Raw genomic sequence first — 21,198 nt, 5'->3', positions numbered from 1 at the left:
GGTCAACGGAAAGAAAGCCAAGGAAGTGTTTACTCATGCACTCTAATAAGAGTGATGAATGTTTCACACAAACAGAAACATTTCTAAAAGCAACTTTTCTCTGCCCAGCTGATGAGTCCCTTGAACATGGTTTCATCAATACTCTGATGATGAGGAGAAAACACCAATTTCTTGTAAATTCAAACACCATCAAAGAACATGGCACCCAGGGCTCTACTCAGAGTGTGGACTGAAGGGTTATGAAGAAAATAACATGGCCTTAGGGAAAAAAACAACCTGGATCAGGCCCCCTCTTCTGGCAACAGGGCCAAACCCCCTCTCCTGCACTGCCAGCAAAGACAGTCCCACAGAGCTGCTCCTCCTAACCCCCTCCACAGCCACGCTCCTCAAGGACAGCTGGACTTGCCAGAGCCAGGGCACTGCCACCTGCCTGCAGACCCTCCCAAAATCACACCCAGAATCAGAACCAACAGGAGCTGCAGAGACAACGTGGCTGGGCTGGGCTCAGACTGCAGTGGCTCCTCTCCCTCCTAAAGCAGGATCATTGCACACACAAACTGGAGCTGAGCTCCAGGAGTTGGTAATTGAGCAGCAGCACATGTTGTGCATACACAGGGAGAAATTACATCCCTGACTGCAAGAATGTTCCTGCCACTGAACCCTGGGCTGCTCCCTCCATCCCAGTAGTCTCTGCCCTGGGCTATCCAAGGCTGTACACCCCAAACTAGAAAACAGTGTCTTCTGGAATAAATCCTCAGCAAAACACACCCAACTCTGGGCCCAGAGCAGAATGCACCAGAGGAACAAGAGGAACTCAATGAACACTGACTTCTTCCCTCTGTCTGGTGAGGCCAAACACCCAAGATCAAACCCAAGGATAAAGGGAAAAGCCAAAAAGCTCTTTCACAGGGTAATAAAATGGATGTGGCAGTGCTAGCACTGAAAAAAAAAAGTCATTATCAAGACAAGTATTCTGGGGGAGCAGTGGAGCTGGGAGTCCCATGGCTGGCTTGCCTCTGGCTACACTGGCAAAAGCAGGAAGGAGATCCAAAAAAACTCAGGCTCAGGGAATTCACCTGCTCCAGCAGTACTCAAGCAGGCTCTGCAGCTCATGAGCTGAGCATTTGCTAAAGAGTCCTGGAAAGAGAAAGCAAAAACCCATCCAATGCCTGGAGGTAGCCAGGAACCAGCCATGTGGAGAAGGCAGCAGTGCTGGGATACTCCCCTCACTTGCCAAGCTCTCACAGCTTCCCCTGCCTTCCCTTTCCCCAGGAAGTGGCTCCACCACAAAGCAGCTGGATCAGCACTACCCCAGCAGGCCCTTGGAGCATCCTTTGGTGCCTACCTTGGCTTGGACAGCGTAAGAGGCCAGCAGGACAGAGGCTTCAGGAGGACAGAAGATCTTCTCATCCAAAATCTGCTTCTTCACCTGCACACAGAGCAGCAAAGGACAGATAACACACATTTAGTGGAGCACAGCAGAGCATGACTGTCACAGCAGATGGCTGCAGTTTGTTTTAACTTGAGCTGTCAACCTCACAGAGTTAACAATTTTCTTAACACTAATCACAGTCCAGGCCCAGGAAGTCTCTGGCAGCTTGGAATGGCTCAGGCTTTCACAGACCACCTTTCTCAGACAGGTTGGTGAGAAGAGCTAAATTTATATGTGGAAAATGACAGCACCTCTATTCTGTTGCTAAAGGCAAGGGAGGGGAAAACCTTGCATGTAAACACAGCAATAAAACCTCTTAAGGCACGAGCTATGGACTGATAGGACATCCAGCCACGCTGCTAAACAAAAGAGCAGCTTGCAGCCGAGTCTCTGAGCACTGCAGGCTTTGCTCTGGGACATTCAGGCCTCATTGTGAGTCAGTGCTCACCTGTGCTGGAGGCCAATTCCTTGGATCCCAGCAGGGAGAGCTGTGGGTCACCTCTGTGGCACAGCTTTTAGCAGCAGGCAGAGCCCGTGGCGCTCCCGGGAGAGCCAACGTGCAGCTCCCCGAAGGCACAGCTTTACTTCCCTGCTTTCTGTGCATTAAAAAATTAAACCTGTCATGTTCGATATTTTTTGGGTTGGCACACTTAATTTTCCTGATTAAAGATAGGAGGAAAAAAAATTTAAAAGCCTACGATTTCCTGGGAGGCTTAAATGGATTGTCAGAGATGCAGGAACATCAATTTGAATTTATAACGTGCTTTGAGTCCTCAAAGTTGGGTACAACATAATCACAGCAGATATTCTGCTGCATCAAGATAAAAAACAGGAGAGTTTACAAGCTTTCTTCTGTTTCCCAAATGCATTCAGGAGCCCAGGCTCCTCAGCACAGAAATCCCAGCAGCAAAGTCATGGTCTGCATTTAGAAAATGCAGCCTGAATGGTTTTTCCTCTCTGATTTTCCTCCTCAAAGATGCCAACAGCATTTTTCCTCACCGTGGATAAAGCTCCTGGCAAATGAGGCATTCACAAATAGCCCTACAGAGACACCAGTGCACGAGACAGAGCTTGGAAATTAAGAGGAATACTCTGCATTTAGAACACTCTGGCTCTGGAGAAAGAAGATGGACTTGGGGAGAGTGAGGAGCCTCAAGAGGCTGGTGAGCTCACTTGGGAAGGGCAGGACACCCTGCAGGCTACAGAGGCATTCTCAAATCCAGGCTGTGCTGAGTGTGGTTAAGTAATGGAAGAATGAGTGACTTTTAAAAATTTTTGTAATTTATCTTCAAATGAACAGCCAGAGAGCAGCTGAAACATCCCAGTGAGTAGCCAGGGGTCTCACTAGGAGGGCTCTATTCCCTGTAACCACGCTTGACACAACTCTTCCAAGGAAAAAGTGTTAGAAAATGGATTTTGTGGCAGAAAATTGATCATGTCTCTGAAGGAGAGCTCCTGTGATAGCAGCTCCTTGTTACTAGCCACACAACATCATCAGCTGAACTGATTTCCCAGGACACAAAGTTCTGTAGAGTAATTTAAATTAGAAAACCCAACCAAAATGTGTTCACCACAGTTTCCAAATGCTGAACTGAAGGGCAGGAGTTCCTGGGGCAGGTGAGACTCTGAGGTTTCCCCTTCTCCCCTGTTTTTCCATCAGAGAGCTGAGCTGCTGGGAAGTCCCTCTGCTCCAGCTACCTGAAGGGTGTTTGGTGAGGAGGGGAGCTCTGCTGTACAGCCTGGGAGCAGGCTGGCTGCTCTCTGCTCTCCAGGATGAAGCTCCCCTGCTCCACAACGATGCCATCACATCCAAAGGCAGCTGCCACCCCTCAGCACAGCTCATCCCACACCCTGCAGAGGGACATGAGCCCTTGGCTGACAGACCCACCACCCATGGATATTATGGATGACCTCATCATTCTTGACTGCCAGTTCAGAGGTCTGCCAGTCTGGGCAGACTGCTTCCTCCACAAAAACCATCCTTCACCTATTTTAGGAAGTTTTTGTTGCTGAAGACAAGTCCCTTTGGAGACATGTGAACATAAGGATGTGGAGCATCCTCTGCTGACCAGCTCCCTGACCCTCAGGTTAGATAGCAGTGTATTGACTCCTACCTGCAGGAAGAACAAGTGCTGGGTGATTTCCTGGACCAATTCCTCCTCTGCATTCTCAGGATAAAATTTGGCCAGGAAATGAAAGGTTTTGGGCTCCTCTGTGGGGACATCATGATCCAGGACCTGTGGGATACAAAAGCCATTTGGTTTCTTCAAGACAAGACCCAGCTCCCTTCTGTTCAGATCAGCACATCTTCTGTCAGACACTTTAAGACATCTAGAACAGACCTAAATAGTTCAGACACCGCAGTTAAAAAAAGAAAACAAACATTTCTGACACTCCTAATGATGCAAGGGAACAAAAAAAGGCAGAAACAAACAGCATGAGAAATGAGACAGTGATCTGCCACATGCTCCTTGCCTCTCCTGATACTTGAGGAGTGATGTTGGATCCTGTTGCGCCACCATCCGACCTTCTCCTTGTTTCCCTGCACTGAATTTATTTCAGTAGTGTTTCTTACCACCTTGCTCTGGTACTGCCCAGTTAAATGTAGGTTTAAAACCTCAGCCTGAGAGGTGACACCTCCCTCAGTGTCCATGACCATTTGGTTGTAGATGTGAAAAGAGCCACATCTGACACCTCCAAAACCCAACCCTCACAGATTTGGGAAGCATTTCCTCCCTTATCCTCATCTTCTTTTCACTCTGGTTTTCCTCCTCCCAAGCTCTCTGTATTTCTCAACAAAAAAACAAGAGGCCACTCCACTTTTCTGCTGATGGTTTTGTGTCCAGGGGCACAGAAGAGAGAGTTTTAGGTTTCATTTGCTTTGCAGTCACCCTGAAATGCAGCACCCCAGCATGGCTGTGTCCCAAAATGTCTCCAGGAGATTCAGTGTGCACAGATGCTGGGATGGGGCATCTCTGCCAGTTTTTACCAGTCTGACACCCCCAGATGCCACGGAGATGGGATCCAGTTCACCCATCACACAACGTCAGGCTATCAAAGAAAGAAGAAAGGACATTCTCCTTTGCATCCCACTCAAGAGAATTATCCCTGTCCGTGGCAAGGGCTTGGAACAATGGGAGCTTTAGGGTCCCTTCCAACCCAAACCATTCTGGGATTTTGTGAACTTTGGTTCCAACCTTCTTGTCCATTTTGAGCCAAGCCACGGTGTCCTTGATGGTGTACTGCAGCCCGAAGAACCAGGTTTCCCGCAGTCCCAGTGTCCTGCACACCAGATCAAACAGGTCCTTCCCTTTCCACTTCACCTGCCAGACAGCAAACAGGAAGCAGAGTCATAAAGATGGATTTCAGAACTTCTCTCTGTTCAACCAAAAGCACTGTTTTCACCTCCCAAGGTCAACTTTAACCCCCTATGAATGCACCTGGTACAGACATGAAAACACCCAAACGAGGCACACGTTATCTCCTTCCATCTGATCCCATCTGCACATCACCAGCTCCTCCCTCAGCAGGAACTGAAATGTGATTTCCCCCCTTCTCCAAAAAACAGCAATGTAAAGCCCCTGTTTCTTGCCTTGGGAAGCTAAGGGTTCATTGAGGCTCCTGTTGAGCTCATGTTTAGGCTCCTGATGTGTTTAGGTTCCTGCCTGCTGCCAGCAGGGAATAAAAATCCCTTTGAACTGCCCCTTGGGGGCTTTAATGAGTCTCCCTACAGGCCCAGGAAGCCCTGCACAAGCACCACAGCTCAGAGAGAGGAGCCACAAAATCAGCAGTGACACAACCCCTGCAAAAAGTGTGTGCATCCAGAGCCACCGACCCTGCACAGAGAGAAGGGAAAAAGAGCTCCAAAATCCCCATCATTAGCACTGAAGTCAGCGGTTCTCTGGGAGTGCATTTTGATAGAATCAAAAACTGCATTTTCTGCTGAAAATGTTGGCAAAAACAGCCAAGGAGCAGAGAAAATTGCTTGTTCGAGGACTGTGTCCTTCGAGTAATCCTTCAGCTGCATCCATGATTCTACTGAAGTTTGCTCATAAAACCAGGAGGTGTTGGGAGGCAGAGAGGCGAAGAGGGACATAAACCACATGAATCTAACACGCCAAAGCCACTTTGGTCTTCCATCTGCACGCTGAAAACAATTGCTGGACCGAGACATATGGCAATGACTCCAAAGCCCTCTCGCAAACAGATCCCGTGCACTCTCCTGTCACTACAACTCAATCCCGGTGCCACCTGCACACATCGGTACCAGCCGCTCCGCTGTCCCCCACTGCCGCCTTGTGGGCACAGCCAGCCCCAGCTCAGCCAAGCTGTGCCTTTCAGCGATGCCTCCTCACTGCTCTCCCCCTTCGCAGAGAGCACAGACACACCCGCTCAGAGTCCCGGAATAGGACAAAGCCGACACCACCCTCCCCAAAAACACCACCCCCGGCGCGCTCGCCGCGATTCGGATCGGGCGCTGTCAACACCTCGGGGTCAAAACGCCAGGAGCAGCAAGTTTGGCAGTGCTGTAATTATAACCCCCCTAATTTCACACATTTCACTACCCTCCAGCCCCCGGGATGGGCTCCAGCTCGGCACAGGATGGCTCAGACTGCAGAAGATCTTTTCCTGACTATGATTTTAAGTGGGAGGTTAATTCAAGGGCTCAGACAAAACAGAGTGAGGCCCATTAAAAGAGCTATTTGGTACGTTTTTGCAGGCACATAAAAGCAGGCTGCCAGCAAAAGGCCATTTCTTCACTAAACTGCTTTGTATAAAGCATGATGGGCTGTTTTTCCTTCCCTAAAACCAAAGAGGAGGTCTTGTGGTTCAGTCTCGGCACAGCAGTGCCTGCACCAAACCCTCCCAGGACAGGCTCCTGCTTTGGCAGCGCCGGGACACCGCTCCACATCCCATGGGATCAGTGCCTTGAACCTGGAATTTCCACCGGCTCTGACTCCTCACCAAACCACCTCAGGTACCCAAACCGTGCTCAAGAACTGACAGGACCCAAAGGTTTCCTCTCAAAACACAAACCACCAATTTGTTTTGAAGAGCAGCACTGAGGATTAAAGCAGCTTTGTGCAGTTTTCACCCCTGCGTTTTTAACTTGGTAATGGGAATTTGGAACGGCTGGGTAGGAAGGGACCTTAAAGATCCTCTCATCCCACCCCATTCCATGTGCAGGGACACCTTCCACTATCCCAGGCTGCTCCAAGCCCTGTCCAGCCTGGCCTTGGACACTTCCAGGGATCCAGGGACAGCCACAGCTTCTCTGGGCACCCTGTGCCAGGGCCTCACAGCTGGGTTTCTTCCTGACAATAACCTAAATCTCTCCCCTCTTAGTTTAAAACCATTCCCCCTTCCCATATCATTAAAAACCTGCCTGCATTAAAAACCCTCTCTCCTTTTTTACAAGCCCCCCTTTAAGGGACTGTATTTTAATTGAGGCTTCTGCTGCTGCATTTTACACCAGCGCTTTGTCACCACGCGTTTCTGTGGTGGCAGGAATAGACATTTAACATTCCTGCACAATGCTCAAGACTCCAGCCATAACAGAGCATAGATCCTCCCCAACTGCGCTGAATTACCTTCATTAAATTTATCAATGATCAACAGCCACCTTTATTCCAACAGACATGATTTCCCTCCACACCTCGGTACTTAAAATAACGATCTGCATTCAAGTGGCATCTTTTGACAGCTGAACTCCAACCACTTTACAGACATCCAGGACCTCAGCCCTCCTCACCCATACTTTACACTTCACTTGTATCATTAACTGCCACATTCTGTGGTTGTAAACTACTAAAATAAAAGCCCTTCCAGGGCATGAGGGGATGGACAGAGCTGCTGTGCAGAGAGCCTGGAGGACAGCCAGGACAGGCTGGCCATTCCCATCCACCCTGTGTTTGTCACGCCATCCCCTGCACGGCACTCAAGTGACACCTGAAGCACAAAGATGATTTTAAAAGCCATTCTGAGCTCCTGAAAACAACACTAAGAAGCTCAGAGCAGAAAAATACCTTCTGAGCCGTATGCTGGGGTGGGGCATGATGCTGTAACAGAGCTCCATCTCCCAGCAAAAAGCCACATCATGAGAACCTCAATGTGACCGTCAGGACGGAGCAGATGCGTCACTCCAGCACCCTCCCGGTGCTGCAGGCATCACCTCTGACATTTGCAGCTCCTTTCCCATTAGCAGGAGCACAGCACGGGTGGCTGCAGGAATCCAGAAGTCGTGGAAGGGACATGGGAATGAGGTGCTTTATAAACAGGCTGTTACTCCACCGAGCTATTTGTTGTTCTTTACTAAGTACAGAGCAGTTACAATCTATCAGCAAAGCATTTTAAATTAACAGCACTAAACACTTACAACTCTGCAGCCAGTGGCTAGAACAGAGTATTTCCAGTCCAGATTATTGGCATCATCTTTTTCTCTGGCTGAGACGGCACATTTGGCATCTATTAACAGGGTTTGCATTATTTATTAACCTGCACCGGGAGTCATTTCCAACTCACAGTCAAATGCACGATTTATTTCGGAGCATAACCTCTCTGTCAGGTTTCACAACTGCTCCTCAGCTCCCGACTCGATAAAGCAGCTCCAGAAATGAGCAGAAGGGTTGTCTGGTCACCTCATCAGGGGATGACAAGGAGGGGGGGCAAGCCAGGGAATGGAGCTGTCAGGAGCTTTAGGTGGAGCTCAGGGAAAGGTTCTTCCCTCCCCCAGAGGGTGCTGGCACTGCCCAGGCTCAGGCTGGAGCTCAGGGAAAGGTTCTTCCCTCCCCCAGAGGGTGCTGGCACTGCCCAGGCTCAGGCTGGAGCTCAGGGAAAGGTTCTTCCCTCCCCCAGAGGGTGCTGGCACTGCCCAGGCTCCCCAGGGAATGGGCACGGCCCCGAGGCTGCCAGAGCTCCAGGAGCGTTTGGACAGCGCTGCCAGGGATGGGCAGGGTGGGATTGTTGGGGGGTCTGGGCAGGGACAGGGGCTGGATCCAGGATCCCTGGGGTCACTTCCAACTCAGGACATTCCACAGTTCTAAAAAATAGGCAGCAAGGGACAAGGGGGTACCACCATTCTGCACGGAGAGGGTGGAGCAAAGGGTCTGCATAGAAAAGAGATTCCCAAAACATTGTCAGGCTGATGCTTCTCTTCCAACAATGTCAAATGTGGTAAAGGGGAGGAAATAGAGATTGGTGTAATTTAGTATTTTGGTTCCTCGCCTAAGAGGCTCTGCTGGGACAAAAGGGAGGTGCCCAAACTCCAGGGGACAGAACCTGGCTCTGCTCAGGGGCCACAGAAGAAGATCTCACCTTCTCCTCATCACAAACACAAACCCCTGGAGCTTCAGCTCTTCCTGGGATCAGGGCGGGTAATAAGGGCAGAATAAAATTACCAGAGGACACCAAGGCTCAGCTCCTTCCCAGGGAAGCCCACGGCAGGGGTCCCTGCACACCCCACCCACAGCACCAGGTTAACGCACGACCTTGCAGAAATGACTCACATTTACAGAGTATCTTACTGCACCAATTTACCCGTAAATAACACAGAACATGGCTTTTTGCTTTGCAGATAATTTTATTAGGTGTTAGATCTGTGCTAGGATTGCAAAGAGAGGCAAGAGCCCCTGCTGTGACACGTCAGCCAAAGGACTGCTGGGAAAGAGGGACCAAGCACCAGGAAAAAGTGCTCTGAGTAAAGTTATTCCCGTTTAGAATCAAATTTTAACAAGAGAACACAATAGCACTGAAACAGGGGTGGAGAGGGCAGAAGGGAGAGAGCTGGGCCTGAGCAGAGCATCCTTCCACTAACCACCTGGGAATGAGAAACTGGATGTAGCCTGTAGCTATTGCAAACCCCCATCCCACAGGAGATGCCCAAACCACCCAGCCACGACAGCTTACAACTGAAATGGAGATGATTTTGAGACTGCAGACCACACTTATTTCTCCTTCTGGACTTGAATGATAACCACAGTTCCACAGACAACAATTTATTTAGATTTAAAGCCCATTTGGAGCAAACAGGGAATCAAAAATGTAATATTCGTCAATTTGGTTTTAAATAACGTGATGTCAAATATTTCCAATTGCCACTTACTGAGTCACAAGGCAGGGCTGTAAAAGTTATTTTTATTTACTAATGCTACATGACAACTCGATAATGAGCTTTTAATTAAAACCTATTTCTGTTAACCACCGAGGAGGCCAAAGAGGCGCCCAGGCGTGAGGATACAGATGGTGCAGCCAAGCACGTTCCGTGGTGTCTGCCCGAGACAGAGACGGAGCAGGAACGCTCAGAACAGGCGGCTGTGACCAGACAGAGCTTGGGGACAGGCAGGGGACAACAACTGGTGACAATGTGCCCTCTGCCCTGCTCAGGTGACACCCCTGCAGAGCTGCCCCAGCCCTGGGGCACAGCATAGGAAGGACCTGGAGCTGCTGCAGAGAGTCCAGAGGAGCCCATGGAGCTGCTCCCAGGGCTGGAGCCCCTCTGCTCTGGAGCCAGGCTGGGAGAGCTGGGGGGGCTCACCTGGAGAGGAGAAGGATCCAGGAGAGCTGCAGAGGGACTGGGGACAAGGGATGGAGGGACAGGACACAGGGAATGGCTTCTCATTGCCAGAGGGCAGGGATGGATGGGATATTGGGAAGGAATTGTTCCCTGTAAGCACAGATTGAAGCTGTGGCTGCCCCTGGAAGTGTCCAAGGCTGGATGAGGCTTGGAGCAGCCTGGGACAGTGGAAGGTGTCCCTGCCCATGGTAGAAGATGGAACTGGATGAGCTTTAAGGTCCCTTCCAACCCAAACCATTCCATGATTCCATGGCCCAAAGCCTCACCTCACCCTGTAAGTTGGGCTCACACAGAAGAGGAGTTACAGGGTAAAGCATCAGCTCAGTGCAGAGCAAGAAGCTCCAAGAGGATGAGAGGAGGATTTGGATCCTGCAGGGAGTTCTGCCAAGGATTCACAGAACTGAAACATTGGCCAGAGCTGGCTCTGTGCTGCACTTACACATCTGCAGTACAACACTGCTCCCTGCCCTGGGAAGGGACAGCCCCAGGCAGGGACAGCCCCGGGCCTTCCCTGCATGCAGGAGCTGATTGCTGATGGGCACAGGGTGTTTCAGCCCAGCCTGACCTGCTCTGATGAGCCCTGGACACTGCTGAGCCCTGAACACTGCTGAGCCCTGAACAGACAGCTCAGCCAGGCTGCAGAGGGCAGCAAGCAGCTCACCTCGGGGTGATGCCAGGTTAAATGCCTCTCTTCCCATTTCCAGGGCTCTGGGATTCCCTGATAGTGGTTTACTTTTTTTCTTCTGCCTTCACTCAGAGTCAGGATTGAATACTTGAGAGACAGATTTCTTGTTGGGACTTGGCTGTTTATTAAATCTTAGCTAAAGTAGAGAGAGTTCTTCAGGACTTGTAGCTATCAAGCCAAAAGTGAGAAAATGGGGGTGAATCTAGCTAGTTACAAGGTCTTTTAGAAGCCTAACTATTCAATTAAAAGCTAATCTATATTATTTATCCTTTTGACCCAATAACCAAACACCTGTGACCCACAGTGCAGCACTATCCAACCAAAAACTACTGCCTGAAATCACGAAGAAGGAACAAGAAGGAAGAAAGATAGAACGCCCAAGAACATCCATCTTGTCCCATACCTATTACTATATTCTACAATCCCAAATTCAAAACCCTTCACCATGTGAAATTACACACCTCTATTCTAATTGCACACCAGTGATTCTAACTCCATCACTCAAATTTGGAAACCTTCTCCAAGGCCTCAAGTCAAAAGCAGTGTTCTTTTGAGGGTCAGTGTCAGAAAGCACAGAAAGTTTAAAACTCCCAGGCTTCAGGGTTCCAGCAATTCCCTACCAGTGTTGCCTCCCAGCTTCAAGGAGATTATTCCCAGGGCTGCTTCCCTGTTCAAGTACCTTTAATTTCAAAAACCACCTACTTGAAAGACACTGCCTGTGCCTGTACAAAGAAGAAGAAAAAAAAAAGTATTAAAGAGCATCAAAACTGGAGCCTACACACCAAAAGAGAAACATTTACTGTCCCAAATGCCCTCCCTCCTTCCCCTCTGCATCAACAGATCTCTGGATTAATTAACAGAGTCTGGGGATTGACAGCAGTTTTGAATAGTCTTTGGGGAGAAGTAACAGGAGTTTCCAACTGGCTTGGAAGAGGCTGTGATGGGAGCAGGGGATCCAGAGGACTTTTCAGGTGCAGGGTGAGGCACCCAAGCCAAAGAGGATCCATGCCCATAAGTCACAAGCACAACTTAGGGGAATGAACTGCACCAAGCAAGACACCTCTAAGATACCAACTCCCAAATGTCACTGGTGTGAATCAGAAATTCTGAGGTTTTGGGGCATAAACTCCTCCAAGACATGAAAGAGGAAACAGCCCTTACCTGGTGTGTCTCACAAAGAGAGCAGCACATGCTCCTGAGTGCTGGCACAAGAACAAGACACATGGGCACATGGAGGAAGCAAACATCGACTTGACAGCTGCTATCCCAACAATTTATTTGGGATCACTTTGTAGCTGAGGGGGATTATTTCTCTCAGCTTTTTTAAACAGCTCTTCCTGCACACAGACTGATCTTTTCCTGTTAAGCTTGTGTCCACTCACAGCAGCTCTGCAGCATCAAGAGGTCACTGTCCCTACCAGCATCCTGCTGCCTGAAACTGGGAATGTATGGATCTTTATAAACCCTGTTCAAGTATCCTGCAATGCAGAAGGAAGCCAAGCATGTTCCGCTCCCTGATTTCCTCCTCCTGCCTTTTTATTTTGGTGCAGTGACTGGACACAGCTCAAAACTCAGCTCGGATTTACTGCATCAGCCCTTCCTCAAAAACTCATTTCCACCCAGATTTCCACCACCAAATCCTCGGTTGTTCCTGTTCCAGAGGATGAGCTTTGCAGCTCAGCTACACAAGTCCCTCTGTGTGGTGACAAAGGGACAGCACTCAGCCGCATGTGGCCAAAATCAGCACTCTCCTACTTACAAGGGCTTTACAGCCAACCTCATCAAACTGGCTCTGCACTGAGTGGGGCACTGGGCTAAAATAAAGATCCCTTCCAACCAGGATAATCCTCTGGACAGAGAGGAACAGCTTAAGCACTGAAGCAATAACAGAATGCATGTTTAGAGTAGCAAATACACCAGCACGAACCTGCCTCTTCTCGCTGCCTGAACACTTGAGCTGTTTCTCCAGGCTGGCTGTAAAGCTTTCCCACCCCTTTGTAAGATGTCAAAGGACTAAGGATGGGAAGCAGCTGGGCAGTGATCTGCACCTTGATGGAGTGACCATCCCTGCAGGATTCAGGGAAAACATACCCTTGGGAAAGCAAGCTGTGGCTCTGAGATGGAGAGACACTAACAGGGCAGAGCACTGCAAGAGAGAAAAATTGGCAGAGACACCACGAGGCCAAAGGAAAGATGGAGGGGTTCTCCCATCAGCCAGGGAACTTGGGTCTGAAAGGGAAAAATCTACACATGGGAGAGGGTGAGACCAACCTGAACCAGCTGCACCACACCTTTGCCATCCCAGCAGAGATGTGGGATAAACAGTGCTTTGGATGTGCACTCAAAAATACCATGGGGCTTTCATTATTGAATAACTCATGGAATGCTTTGGGTTGGAAGGGACCTTAAAGTCTATCTTGTTCTCCCTCCCTGCCATAGACAGGGATATCTTCCTGTATTCCAGGTGGCTCCAAGCCCCATCCAACCTGGCCTTGGACACTTCAGGGATCCAGGGACAGCCACAGCTTCTCTGGGCACTCTGTGCCAGGGCCTGCCCACCCTCCCAGGGAAGGGGCTCCCACATGGCCACCCAAGGCTCTCAGGAAGGTGAGGCAGCTGGGGTTGCTTTATCACAGGGATTCAAGAGCTATGCAAATGTCTCCCCTTCCTCCAGATGTTATCAATTAATTAAGTACAGCTCAAACCTCCGAGACAGAAGTAACAAAAGGAAGACACTTCATGCCTCCAAGATTTCCCCCCCAAAAAATTAAATCTTTAAATTGAAACCCCAACCATGATTATTAATCTCCATCACTGTGTTAGAAAGATTAAGATTTCATTTCTAGGAATTATTTTAGACTTAGGCTCAATTTAGAGACATCAACTGCAGAATAAACAGATGTAAAGCAGGTTTAATCCCTTAAAATGCACAGCTGGGGATTTCTGGGAGCAGACTGAAAAATTAGCACTGAGAAAGAAGGCAAGTCTCCAGCAGCTACGGCTGGGTCATGGAATATCCTGGGAGGAACCCCTAGGGATCATGGAAGATCAGCTCCAGACATCCAACAGATCAGCAGCTCTCTGTCCCTGTCAGCATGAGGTGTCACTCACAGGCCACAAAACACATCTCAAGAGCCCCCAAACCACAGAATTCCCACTGCACCTCCTTCCACTGATCCTCCCAAGTGTTTGTGAGGCAGATTTCCCTCTCCCAGCCACCTGCTGGGGTCAGCAGCTCTGCTTCCTGGCCAAAGACACCTCAAAGCACACAGAGAGCAGGGTAAACAGTGCTGCTTCCTCTTCTCCTGGCAAACCTTGGGATAGGGGCTGGATTCCTTCAAGAACAAGCAGTCTTTCCAAAAAAATCAACTCTCAGGAGGGCACAAAGTCCACACCTGGCTCCAGGTCTTGCTGTGGGTGTAGAGTAAGCCAAGCCCTTCTCTGGGCCACCTTCCCAACCCCAGCAACTCCAGGCGTGTCTGATCCCTCTGTCCCACAGATGTTCCTGCAGAGTCAGCAAAACAAGGAGCTTTTCCCAGAGACTCCCAAGTGTGACACAAAAACAGGGGCAGAGATCCAGCCAGGGACCTGGACTGCTCAGATGGAGCTGGGATAAAACACACACCTCAAGCTGGGCTGCCCTGGGCTTGGAGCAAGTCCAGGAGGTCACAGAGATGCTCCAAGGGCTGGAGCCCCTCTGCTCTGGAGAAGAGAAGGCTCCAGGGAGAGCTCAGAGCCCCTGCCAGGGCATAAAGGGGTTTCAGGAGAGCTGGAGAGGGACTGGGGACAAAGGATGAAGGGACAGGACACAGGGAATGGCTTCCCACTGCCAGAGGGCAGGGCTGGATGGGACATTGGGAAGGAATTGTTCCCTGGGAGGGTGGGCAGGCCCTGGCACAGGGTGCTCAGAGAAGCTGTGGCTGTCCCTGGATCCCTGGAAGTGTCCAAGGCCAGGCTGGACATCGGAGCTTGGAGCAGCCTGGGATAGTGGAAGGTGTCCCTGCACAGGATGAGGTTTAAGGTCCTTTCCCACACAAACCATTCCACGACTCCATGAAAACTCACTCCACACCTGCAAGGTGTGAAACAGCCCCATCACCCACCTGCATCCATCCATCCATCCATCCATCCATGCATGCATGCATGCCCTCTCCTGCTCCAACAGTCCATGCTGAAGGATGAGGCCTGAATTCCCTCTGCATCCCCCCAGCACCAGCTCCAACACGACCCAGGATCCCTCAGCAGGGCCACACTCACAGCCCCTGAGCTCCTTCCAGCTGCACAAGCCTCTCTGCAGCAACAAGTTCTTTTGGCAGGAACCTCCCAGAAAAGTCAGCTGGAGATGCATCAGTTCCACAGCCAAACCCCACGGGAGCACTGCCTCACCACTGCACAAACACCCCCTCCCCACCCCGATCCCAGAGGGAAATGACACCCGACCACACCACGGAAATGAACAATTATTTACTTTCCATCATCAGTCATTGCTGCAGCCTCGGGAAACCAGGAAAAACAGAGCCAGGACATTCACACTCTGATGGAAGTGGGAAGCTCACACAGCTGCCTAGAGCAAATCCTTAATCCCTAGGAAAAGCAAGAAGTTCTTCAGGGCTGAGAGGAGATTTCCAGAACAAGGAAATCTTGCTGGCAAGCATCACTTGGCTGATGGGCACTGGGGATTCCATCAGGGTTTGGGTCAGGCTAATGAAATAAAAACTATTAAATGAGGAGTTTGGAGTGAGATTTCAATGTTTGTGTGACCAACCCCTCTGGCTCAGCTAAAAAAGCAGAGCAGATCCCAGGGTTTGGCAGCAATGCCCTGGGAGAACGTTTTACAAGTTCCAAGGGCCCCCAAAAGGGAAATTATCATAGAAAAGCCAGACCCAACCCCCTGGAGCACCCCTCATCCTCATGGTGAGCTAAGAGCTCAAGAAAATGCCAAAATTCTGTCCTTGGATGTTTGTGGAGCACTTGGGAGTTGGATTGCTATGGATTCAAGCCTTGACACTGAGACTCCTTGTGACAGCCACAGTGTAGTGGTGGCTTGGGCTGGGATGGCAGGATAGCACTGGATTGGAGCCCAAATGAAGCTGGATTGTAATGAGAATAAAGCTGAATTATAACCAGGATAAAAGTGAATTATACCCAGAATGAAGCTGAATTGTAGCCAAAGTATAGGATGAATTATAACCACAATAATGCCAAATTGTACCCAGAATGAGACCGACTTATACCGGAATGAAGCCAAATTATAACCCAAATAAAGCTAAATCACACCTGGAGTGAAGATGAACTACTGCCAGAATAAAACTGAATTATAACTAAAGTATAAACTGAATTAAAACCAGAGTAATGCCAAATTATACCGAGAATACAACTGAATTAGATACACAATAACACTGAATTACAACCAAAGCAAAGCCAAGTTATGACCAAAGTAAAGCCAAATTACACCGATTCATAACCAAAGTAAAGGTGAATTACAACCAAAGAAAAGCCAAGTTATAATCAGAATAATGTGCTATTATAATAACCAAAATCACACCGAAGCACACCAGATAAGGCTGATTTATAACCAAAACAAGGCTGTGCCGCTGCTGGCCCAGCGCAGGCCCCAGGAACCGGCGGGCCCGGGAGGGGGGTCCGGGCCCCTCAGGGCTGTGGGGGGTTTGGGGGCCCGTCCCCCCTCAGCGGGACCCCCGTGCCCCGCGCCCGCGGTCACCTCGCAGCTGAACTCCATCTCGGCGTCCATGGTGGCGATGCGCACGGTGAAGGTCTTGGGCTGCTTGCGCTTGAGGGAGCTGAAGCTCATACGGGACGCGATGGCCCCGGCCATGGCGGCGCGGCGCGGTCAGCGCGGCGGCGGCGCCATGGCGGCCTGGCCCCGCCCCCCCGCCGCGCCATTGGCCGCGCCGCGCGGTGCGCCCGTCCCCGCCGCGCCTCGCAGCCAATAGAAAGGGCCGTGCTAGAGAGGCGGGAGCAGACGCGGCTGTGATTGGGTACAGAGGACGTCACTCAAAAGGAAGGGGCGGGGTGGGGTGGGGCCATTGTGCGAAGAGTGAGGAAGCGATGGGGCGTGGTGGTGTCGCCCCCTGGCGGCGGGCGGAGCGCGCTGCAGGGGGGAGCGTGGCAGGGGGCGGGCACCGGTGTGGGGGACACGGGCACACGGGGACATGGAGACACGGGAGCGTGTCAGGGGTCACTGGCGTGTCCGGGGTCCGTGAGGTATCCGGGATCCAGGGATGTCCGGCGTCTCTGGGCGGTGCGTGGGGAGTCCGGGCTCTCTGGAGGGTCGGTGGGGTGTTCGGGGTCTGTGGGGAGCCCGAGCTCCCCGGGAGGTCTGGGATCCATAAAGTGTCAGGAGTCCGTGAGGTGTCAGAGATCTGGGGGTGTCCGTGGGGTGTAAGGGTCCTTGGGGTGACAGAGATCCCTGACATGTATGGGGTTTGTGAGTGAGGTGTGCCCGCTGCCGTGGGGTGACCTCGTGTCACGGGTGTCCCCAGTGCCGTGGGTGTCCCCGCAGGACGGGGTTCCCGGTGTGACACGGGACACGGGTGCCACCCCGTCGGTGGCTGCCGGGGCGAGGGGACCCACTCAGTCCCGGGGGGGCCCGGCTGTCCGGGCTCGTGGGTGGGGGCAGAGACTGGGATCAGCGCCCGGGGCGGGCGGGGACACGGGGCAGGACTGGGACTGGGTCTGGGACCGGGACTGGGACTGGGACTGGGACCGAGACCGGGAGTGCGGCTGGGACCAGCGCAGGGCAGCGGAACGGGACTGGCACCGATACCGGGACACCGGACGGGGCTGGGAGCAGAACCAGCAGCGGTAATGGAACTGGGACCGTCACTGGGATAGCGGGACAGTGGCTGGGACGCGTCACCAGGGCAAGGGGACGGGACCGCGACCTCGATCGGGGTGGGATAACGGGCCGGGAACTGGAACGAGCACGGGTGAACGAAACAGAAACTGGGACCCGCTCAGAGTTACTGGGACGGAAACTGTCCGGCACGGGGTAACGGGAGGGACTGGGGTCAGTTCGGGGTTACTGCAACGGGAACTGGGACCAGCACGGGCATTACGGGGTGGGAATTAGGACGGAGGGGTTGAGGCATACTGGGACGGAAACTGGGACGTTCACGGGGGTAACAAGACGAGAAGTGGGATCAGCACGGAGTAACGGGACCAGTTCGGGGTTACTGGGATGGGAACTGAGACCAGTTCAGGGTTACTGGGACAGAAACTGGGACCGGCACAGGGGGACGGGCCGGACCTGAATCCGGCAGGAGCAGGAGGGGGAAGGGACCAGCGGGAGCCGAGAAACCCCCCCGACACCCCCGGGGGGACCCAGGCGTCCGGGAGCGGCCCCCGCCCCCGCAGCGGGAAGAACGGGGCCTCTGTCCTCGCGGGGACAATGGGGACATTGATGGGGTCCCCCCGGCTCCCCGCTGCCCCCGCAGGACCCCCCATGGCAGAAAGCGACGACCCCGCCCGCCGGGACCCCGCCCCCGCTGGCCCCGGTACCCAGGTGGGCGAAGGGGGTGGGGAACGTGGGGGGGGGAACTGGGGAACCACGGCGGGGGGAAGGGGGGTTCTAGTGTTTGGGGGGTGTTTGGGGCCCTCTGTGCACCCGACGGAGCTCGAAGGGGACATGTGGAGCATTGGGGTGTACGGGAGAGCCCAAGACTCCATGGGGCCTTATGGGGCACAAGAAGGGAGCTCTGGGCAGCTGGGAGGGCATTGTGGGGTATGAAGATAAATTGGGGTAGGAGGGCTGGTAGGCACCCTAGAGGGCTGTAAGGGTGCTGAGGGGGCTCTTCCTTGGCCCCTCGCCATGGGTGACACCCCCTGCCCAGCCCTGCCGGCCCGTGCCGAGGGTCCATGCCTTTGGAAAGGGGAAGCAGGCGCTGCGGAGGGACCCCCGCACACCCCCCGCCATGCAGGGCTGGTTGCACAAGCAGGTGAGGGCTGGAGAGGGTGTTCAGGGGCTGTATGGGGTTTGAGGTGCGGGATTCTGGTTGGTTTGTGGGTTTGGGGGGACCTAGGGCAGTGGGGAGGAGGTGGAGGGTGCACAGGATTGGGAGGGTCTGCAGTGTCAGGGGGTCACGGGGATGGATATGGTGCTGGGGGGGGAAATCAGAGGGAGTTGGGGGGTATCAATGAGTGGTGAGGGAGGGTTATGGGGTTTGGGGAGATCAGAGACACTTGGTCGGAGCGGGCAGTATGGGATGGCTATGGGGTCTGGGATGGAAGAGAGTGCAGGGGCGTTATGGGGTTTGGGGGTCTGGCATGGCAGGGAGCCCTTGGGGGTGATGAGGTTGGAGGGATCGGAAGGGATTGAGGGGTCTGGGGCAGCAGAGGGTCCCATATGGGAATGGGCTGCGGGAGCTCAGCCCCCTTCCTCCCCCTCCGCTTCTCAGGACAGCTCGGGACTGCGGCTCTGGAAGCGCCGCTGGTTTGTACTGGTGGATCTCTGCCTCTACTACTACCGGGGTGAGGGGGGCAGGGGGCTGGAGACACCCGGAGGGCGCGGGGACCTGGGGATAAGGGGGCTGGGTGACCTGACATCCCCCGGGGTGTCCCTGGGTCATTGAGGGTTCCCTGGGGACTCAGGGGTCCTGAGGTGAGGGGCAGTCCTTGGAGGACCAAGAATCCTGGCAGATTGGGGGGGTCCCTGGGATGCTGGAGGTCCCTGGGGCGGTCAGGGAACCAAGTGGGATCAAGGATCCCTGAGGCATTTGAGTGCTACTGGGGTAGTCAAGGTTCCCCCAGGGATTGGGAATTCTCTGGATGAATCAGGGATTCTGGCAGGATTGGGGGGCTTTGGGGCACTGAAGGTCCCTGGGGGCTTGAAGAGATCCTTGGTGGGGTTTTGAGATCTGGGAGGGCCCGGGAGGTTTGGGGGCATCGGTAGGACTCAGAGGAGGACTCGCATCCCTCCGATGGTACTGGAGATCTCGGGGTGCAGATGAGAGCTCTGGTGTCCCCCATTGTGACCTTCCTTTGCCCCCCAGACAGCAGCGAGCAGCAAGTGCGGGGCGGCCTCCCCCTGCCCGGCTACGAGATCCGCATCCTGCCCCCCGCCCCCCGCACCTCCGGAGCCCCCCAGTTCCTCTTCACGGTCAGCCCTGGCTCCCCGGGGGTGCTCTGGGTGGGGGGGACGGGACTCGGACACCTGAGCCCCGCCTACCAAGGATCCCCCATTCCCAGGCTGAACATCCCGGGATGCGAACGTACTGTCTGGGGGCTGAGACCCCCGAGGAGCTGCACGCCTGGGTCTGTGCCCTACGCCGGGGGGCATCGCCCCTTCCCGGGTGAGTTGAGTACGTGGGGCACCGGGGGTCCATGGGGGGCACAGAGAAGCGCTGGGTTTCGAGGGGTTTGGGGAATCCGAAGCAGCAGAAGGAGGTTGGAGATTTTGGGGAGGGAGTCACAGAGGGTTTGTGGGGGGTTACAGAGCGTTTGGCGGGGTCTTGGGGGAAGTTAACCCTTTAACTCCTGTTTTCTTCTCCCTTCTCAGCTCCCCCCGTTCCCTCTCCCAGCAGACACTCCAGGAACCCCGGGGTGCGGATCCTCCCTCTCCCCCATTGCCCACGCACTCCCCAGGTGAGGGGCTCGGGGGCCCACCCGTGCCCGCTCCATGCTGCCCCCGAGTCCCTCCAGTGCCCCACAGCGAGGTGAGATCTGGTGGGGGGGCGAGGGGGGAGGAATTGGAACTACTACTAGATAGGGGGAAATATGGAGGGGGCAAGTACTGGGGTGATTGTGGCGCAGATCTGTGCCGTGAGGGGGGTTATGGGGCAGAGCGGGGGGCTGAGAGGTGGGGGCGGGTTATGGGGCAAATGAAGGGGCTATGGGGCAGGAGGAGCTATGGGGCAGAGGAGGGACTATGGCCTAGTGGGAGAGCTCTGGTGCAGAGAGAAGGGGCAATGGGGCAGAGAGGGGCTGTGAGCAGAAGGGGGCTGTGGGCAGAGGGGGGTCTGGGGCAGGAGCGGCTCCGGGAACGCCGCGGGTCCGGCCGGAGCAGCGCTCCTTGTGCCCTCCCTCAGGTTCCCCAAGCCAAGGAGGAGCCCCTGGCGCGGGGATGTTCCCCCAGGGCCGGGGACACGCCGGGGGGACCGCGGGGACCCCCCGAGCCCGCGCCTGCAGGTGAGACCCGGCCACGCCCCGGCCACGCCCCCGGCCCGAGCTGCCCCGCCCACTCTGACCCCGCCTCCCCAGGGCAGAGCCCGAGGAAGCCCCGCCTCCCTGGAGCTGCGCCGCAGCCACCGCCGGAGCGAGACATCGGAACCAATCAGCTACCGGCCTCTCCAACTGCCTCTTCTGATTGGTTGCCGAGCGCCGCCGGGCCCGAGGGCACCGCCTCCGCGCCGACATCCAATGAGGCGTCGCGGCGGCGGGCGGGGGCGGGTGGGCGTGGCTGGGCGCGCGAAGGTGCGGCCGGGCGGCCAATCAGAATCACGCTGCTGCAAGCCAGCTTCTGAGGGGGCGGGGCCGGGCCGAGGGGGCGGG

At 53.8% G+C, this 21,198-nt stretch overlaps 2 protein-coding genes across 6 annotated transcripts in view; one reads left to right on the top strand and one right to left on the bottom strand.

Annotated features, from left to right (window-relative positions):
* NF2 (neurofibromin 2) overlaps window positions 1-16,588 on the bottom strand; it is a 47,329-nt gene extending 30,741 nt beyond the window's left edge. For 4 of the 5 annotated variants that reach the window (XM_033075665.2, XM_033075664.2, XM_042779826.1 and 1 more), the window contains exons 1-4: window positions 16,412-16,560; window positions 4,630-4,755; window positions 3,547-3,669; window positions 1,346-1,429 (exon numbers count right to left, since the gene is read on the bottom strand). In XM_033075665.2, the coding sequence (XP_032931556.1) occupies window positions 1,346-1,429; window positions 3,547-3,669; window positions 4,630-4,755; window positions 16,412-16,525 (447 nt within the window). In that variant the 5' untranslated portion in view covers window positions 16,526-16,560. Of the gene's footprint in view, window positions 1-1,345; window positions 1,430-3,546; window positions 3,670-4,629; window positions 4,756-16,411 lie in introns of all 5 variants that reach the window. The other variant, XM_033075662.1, reaches the window with a different exon arrangement.
* An 846-nt stretch (window positions 16,589-17,434) lies between these two features.
* On the top strand, window positions 17,435-21,170 carry LOC117004864 (pleckstrin homology domain-containing family A member 4-like). Its single transcript, XM_033075986.1, has 9 exons — window positions 17,435-17,514; window positions 18,147-18,214; window positions 18,543-18,647; window positions 19,107-19,179; window positions 19,701-19,807; window positions 19,897-20,000; window positions 20,207-20,363; window positions 20,736-20,835; window positions 20,908-21,170. The coding sequence occupies exons 2-9, from the start codon at window positions 18,155-18,157 to the stop codon at window positions 21,168-21,170; spliced, it is 969 nt and encodes a 322-aa protein (XP_032931877.1). The 5' UTR covers window positions 17,435-17,514; window positions 18,147-18,154.
* Window positions 21,171-21,198: the final 28 nt, after the last annotated feature.

Source organism: Catharus ustulatus, chromosome 18 (assembly GCF_009819885.2).
Source record: "Catharus ustulatus isolate bCatUst1 chromosome 18, bCatUst1.pri.v2, whole genome shotgun sequence".
Taxonomy (NCBI): domain Eukaryota; kingdom Metazoa; phylum Chordata; class Aves; order Passeriformes; family Turdidae; genus Catharus; species Catharus ustulatus.
Note: the sequence above shows the minus strand (reverse complement) of the source record. Positions and strands in the feature narration are given on the sequence as shown.

Coding starts and splice junctions, on each gene's coding strand:
- LOC117004864 (XM_033075986.1), top strand. CDS start 18,155: ATGGCAGAAAGCGACGACCCCGCCCGCCGGGACCCCGCCCCCGCTGGC. Junction 18,648..19,106: donor AGGGCTGGTTGCACAAGCAG/GTGAGGGCTGGA, acceptor TCCGCTTCTCAG/GACAGCTCGGGACTGCGGCT. Junction 20,001..20,206: donor GGGGCATCGCCCCTTCCCGG/GTGAGTTGAGTA, acceptor CTCCCTTCTCAG/CTCCCCCCGTTCCCTCTCCC.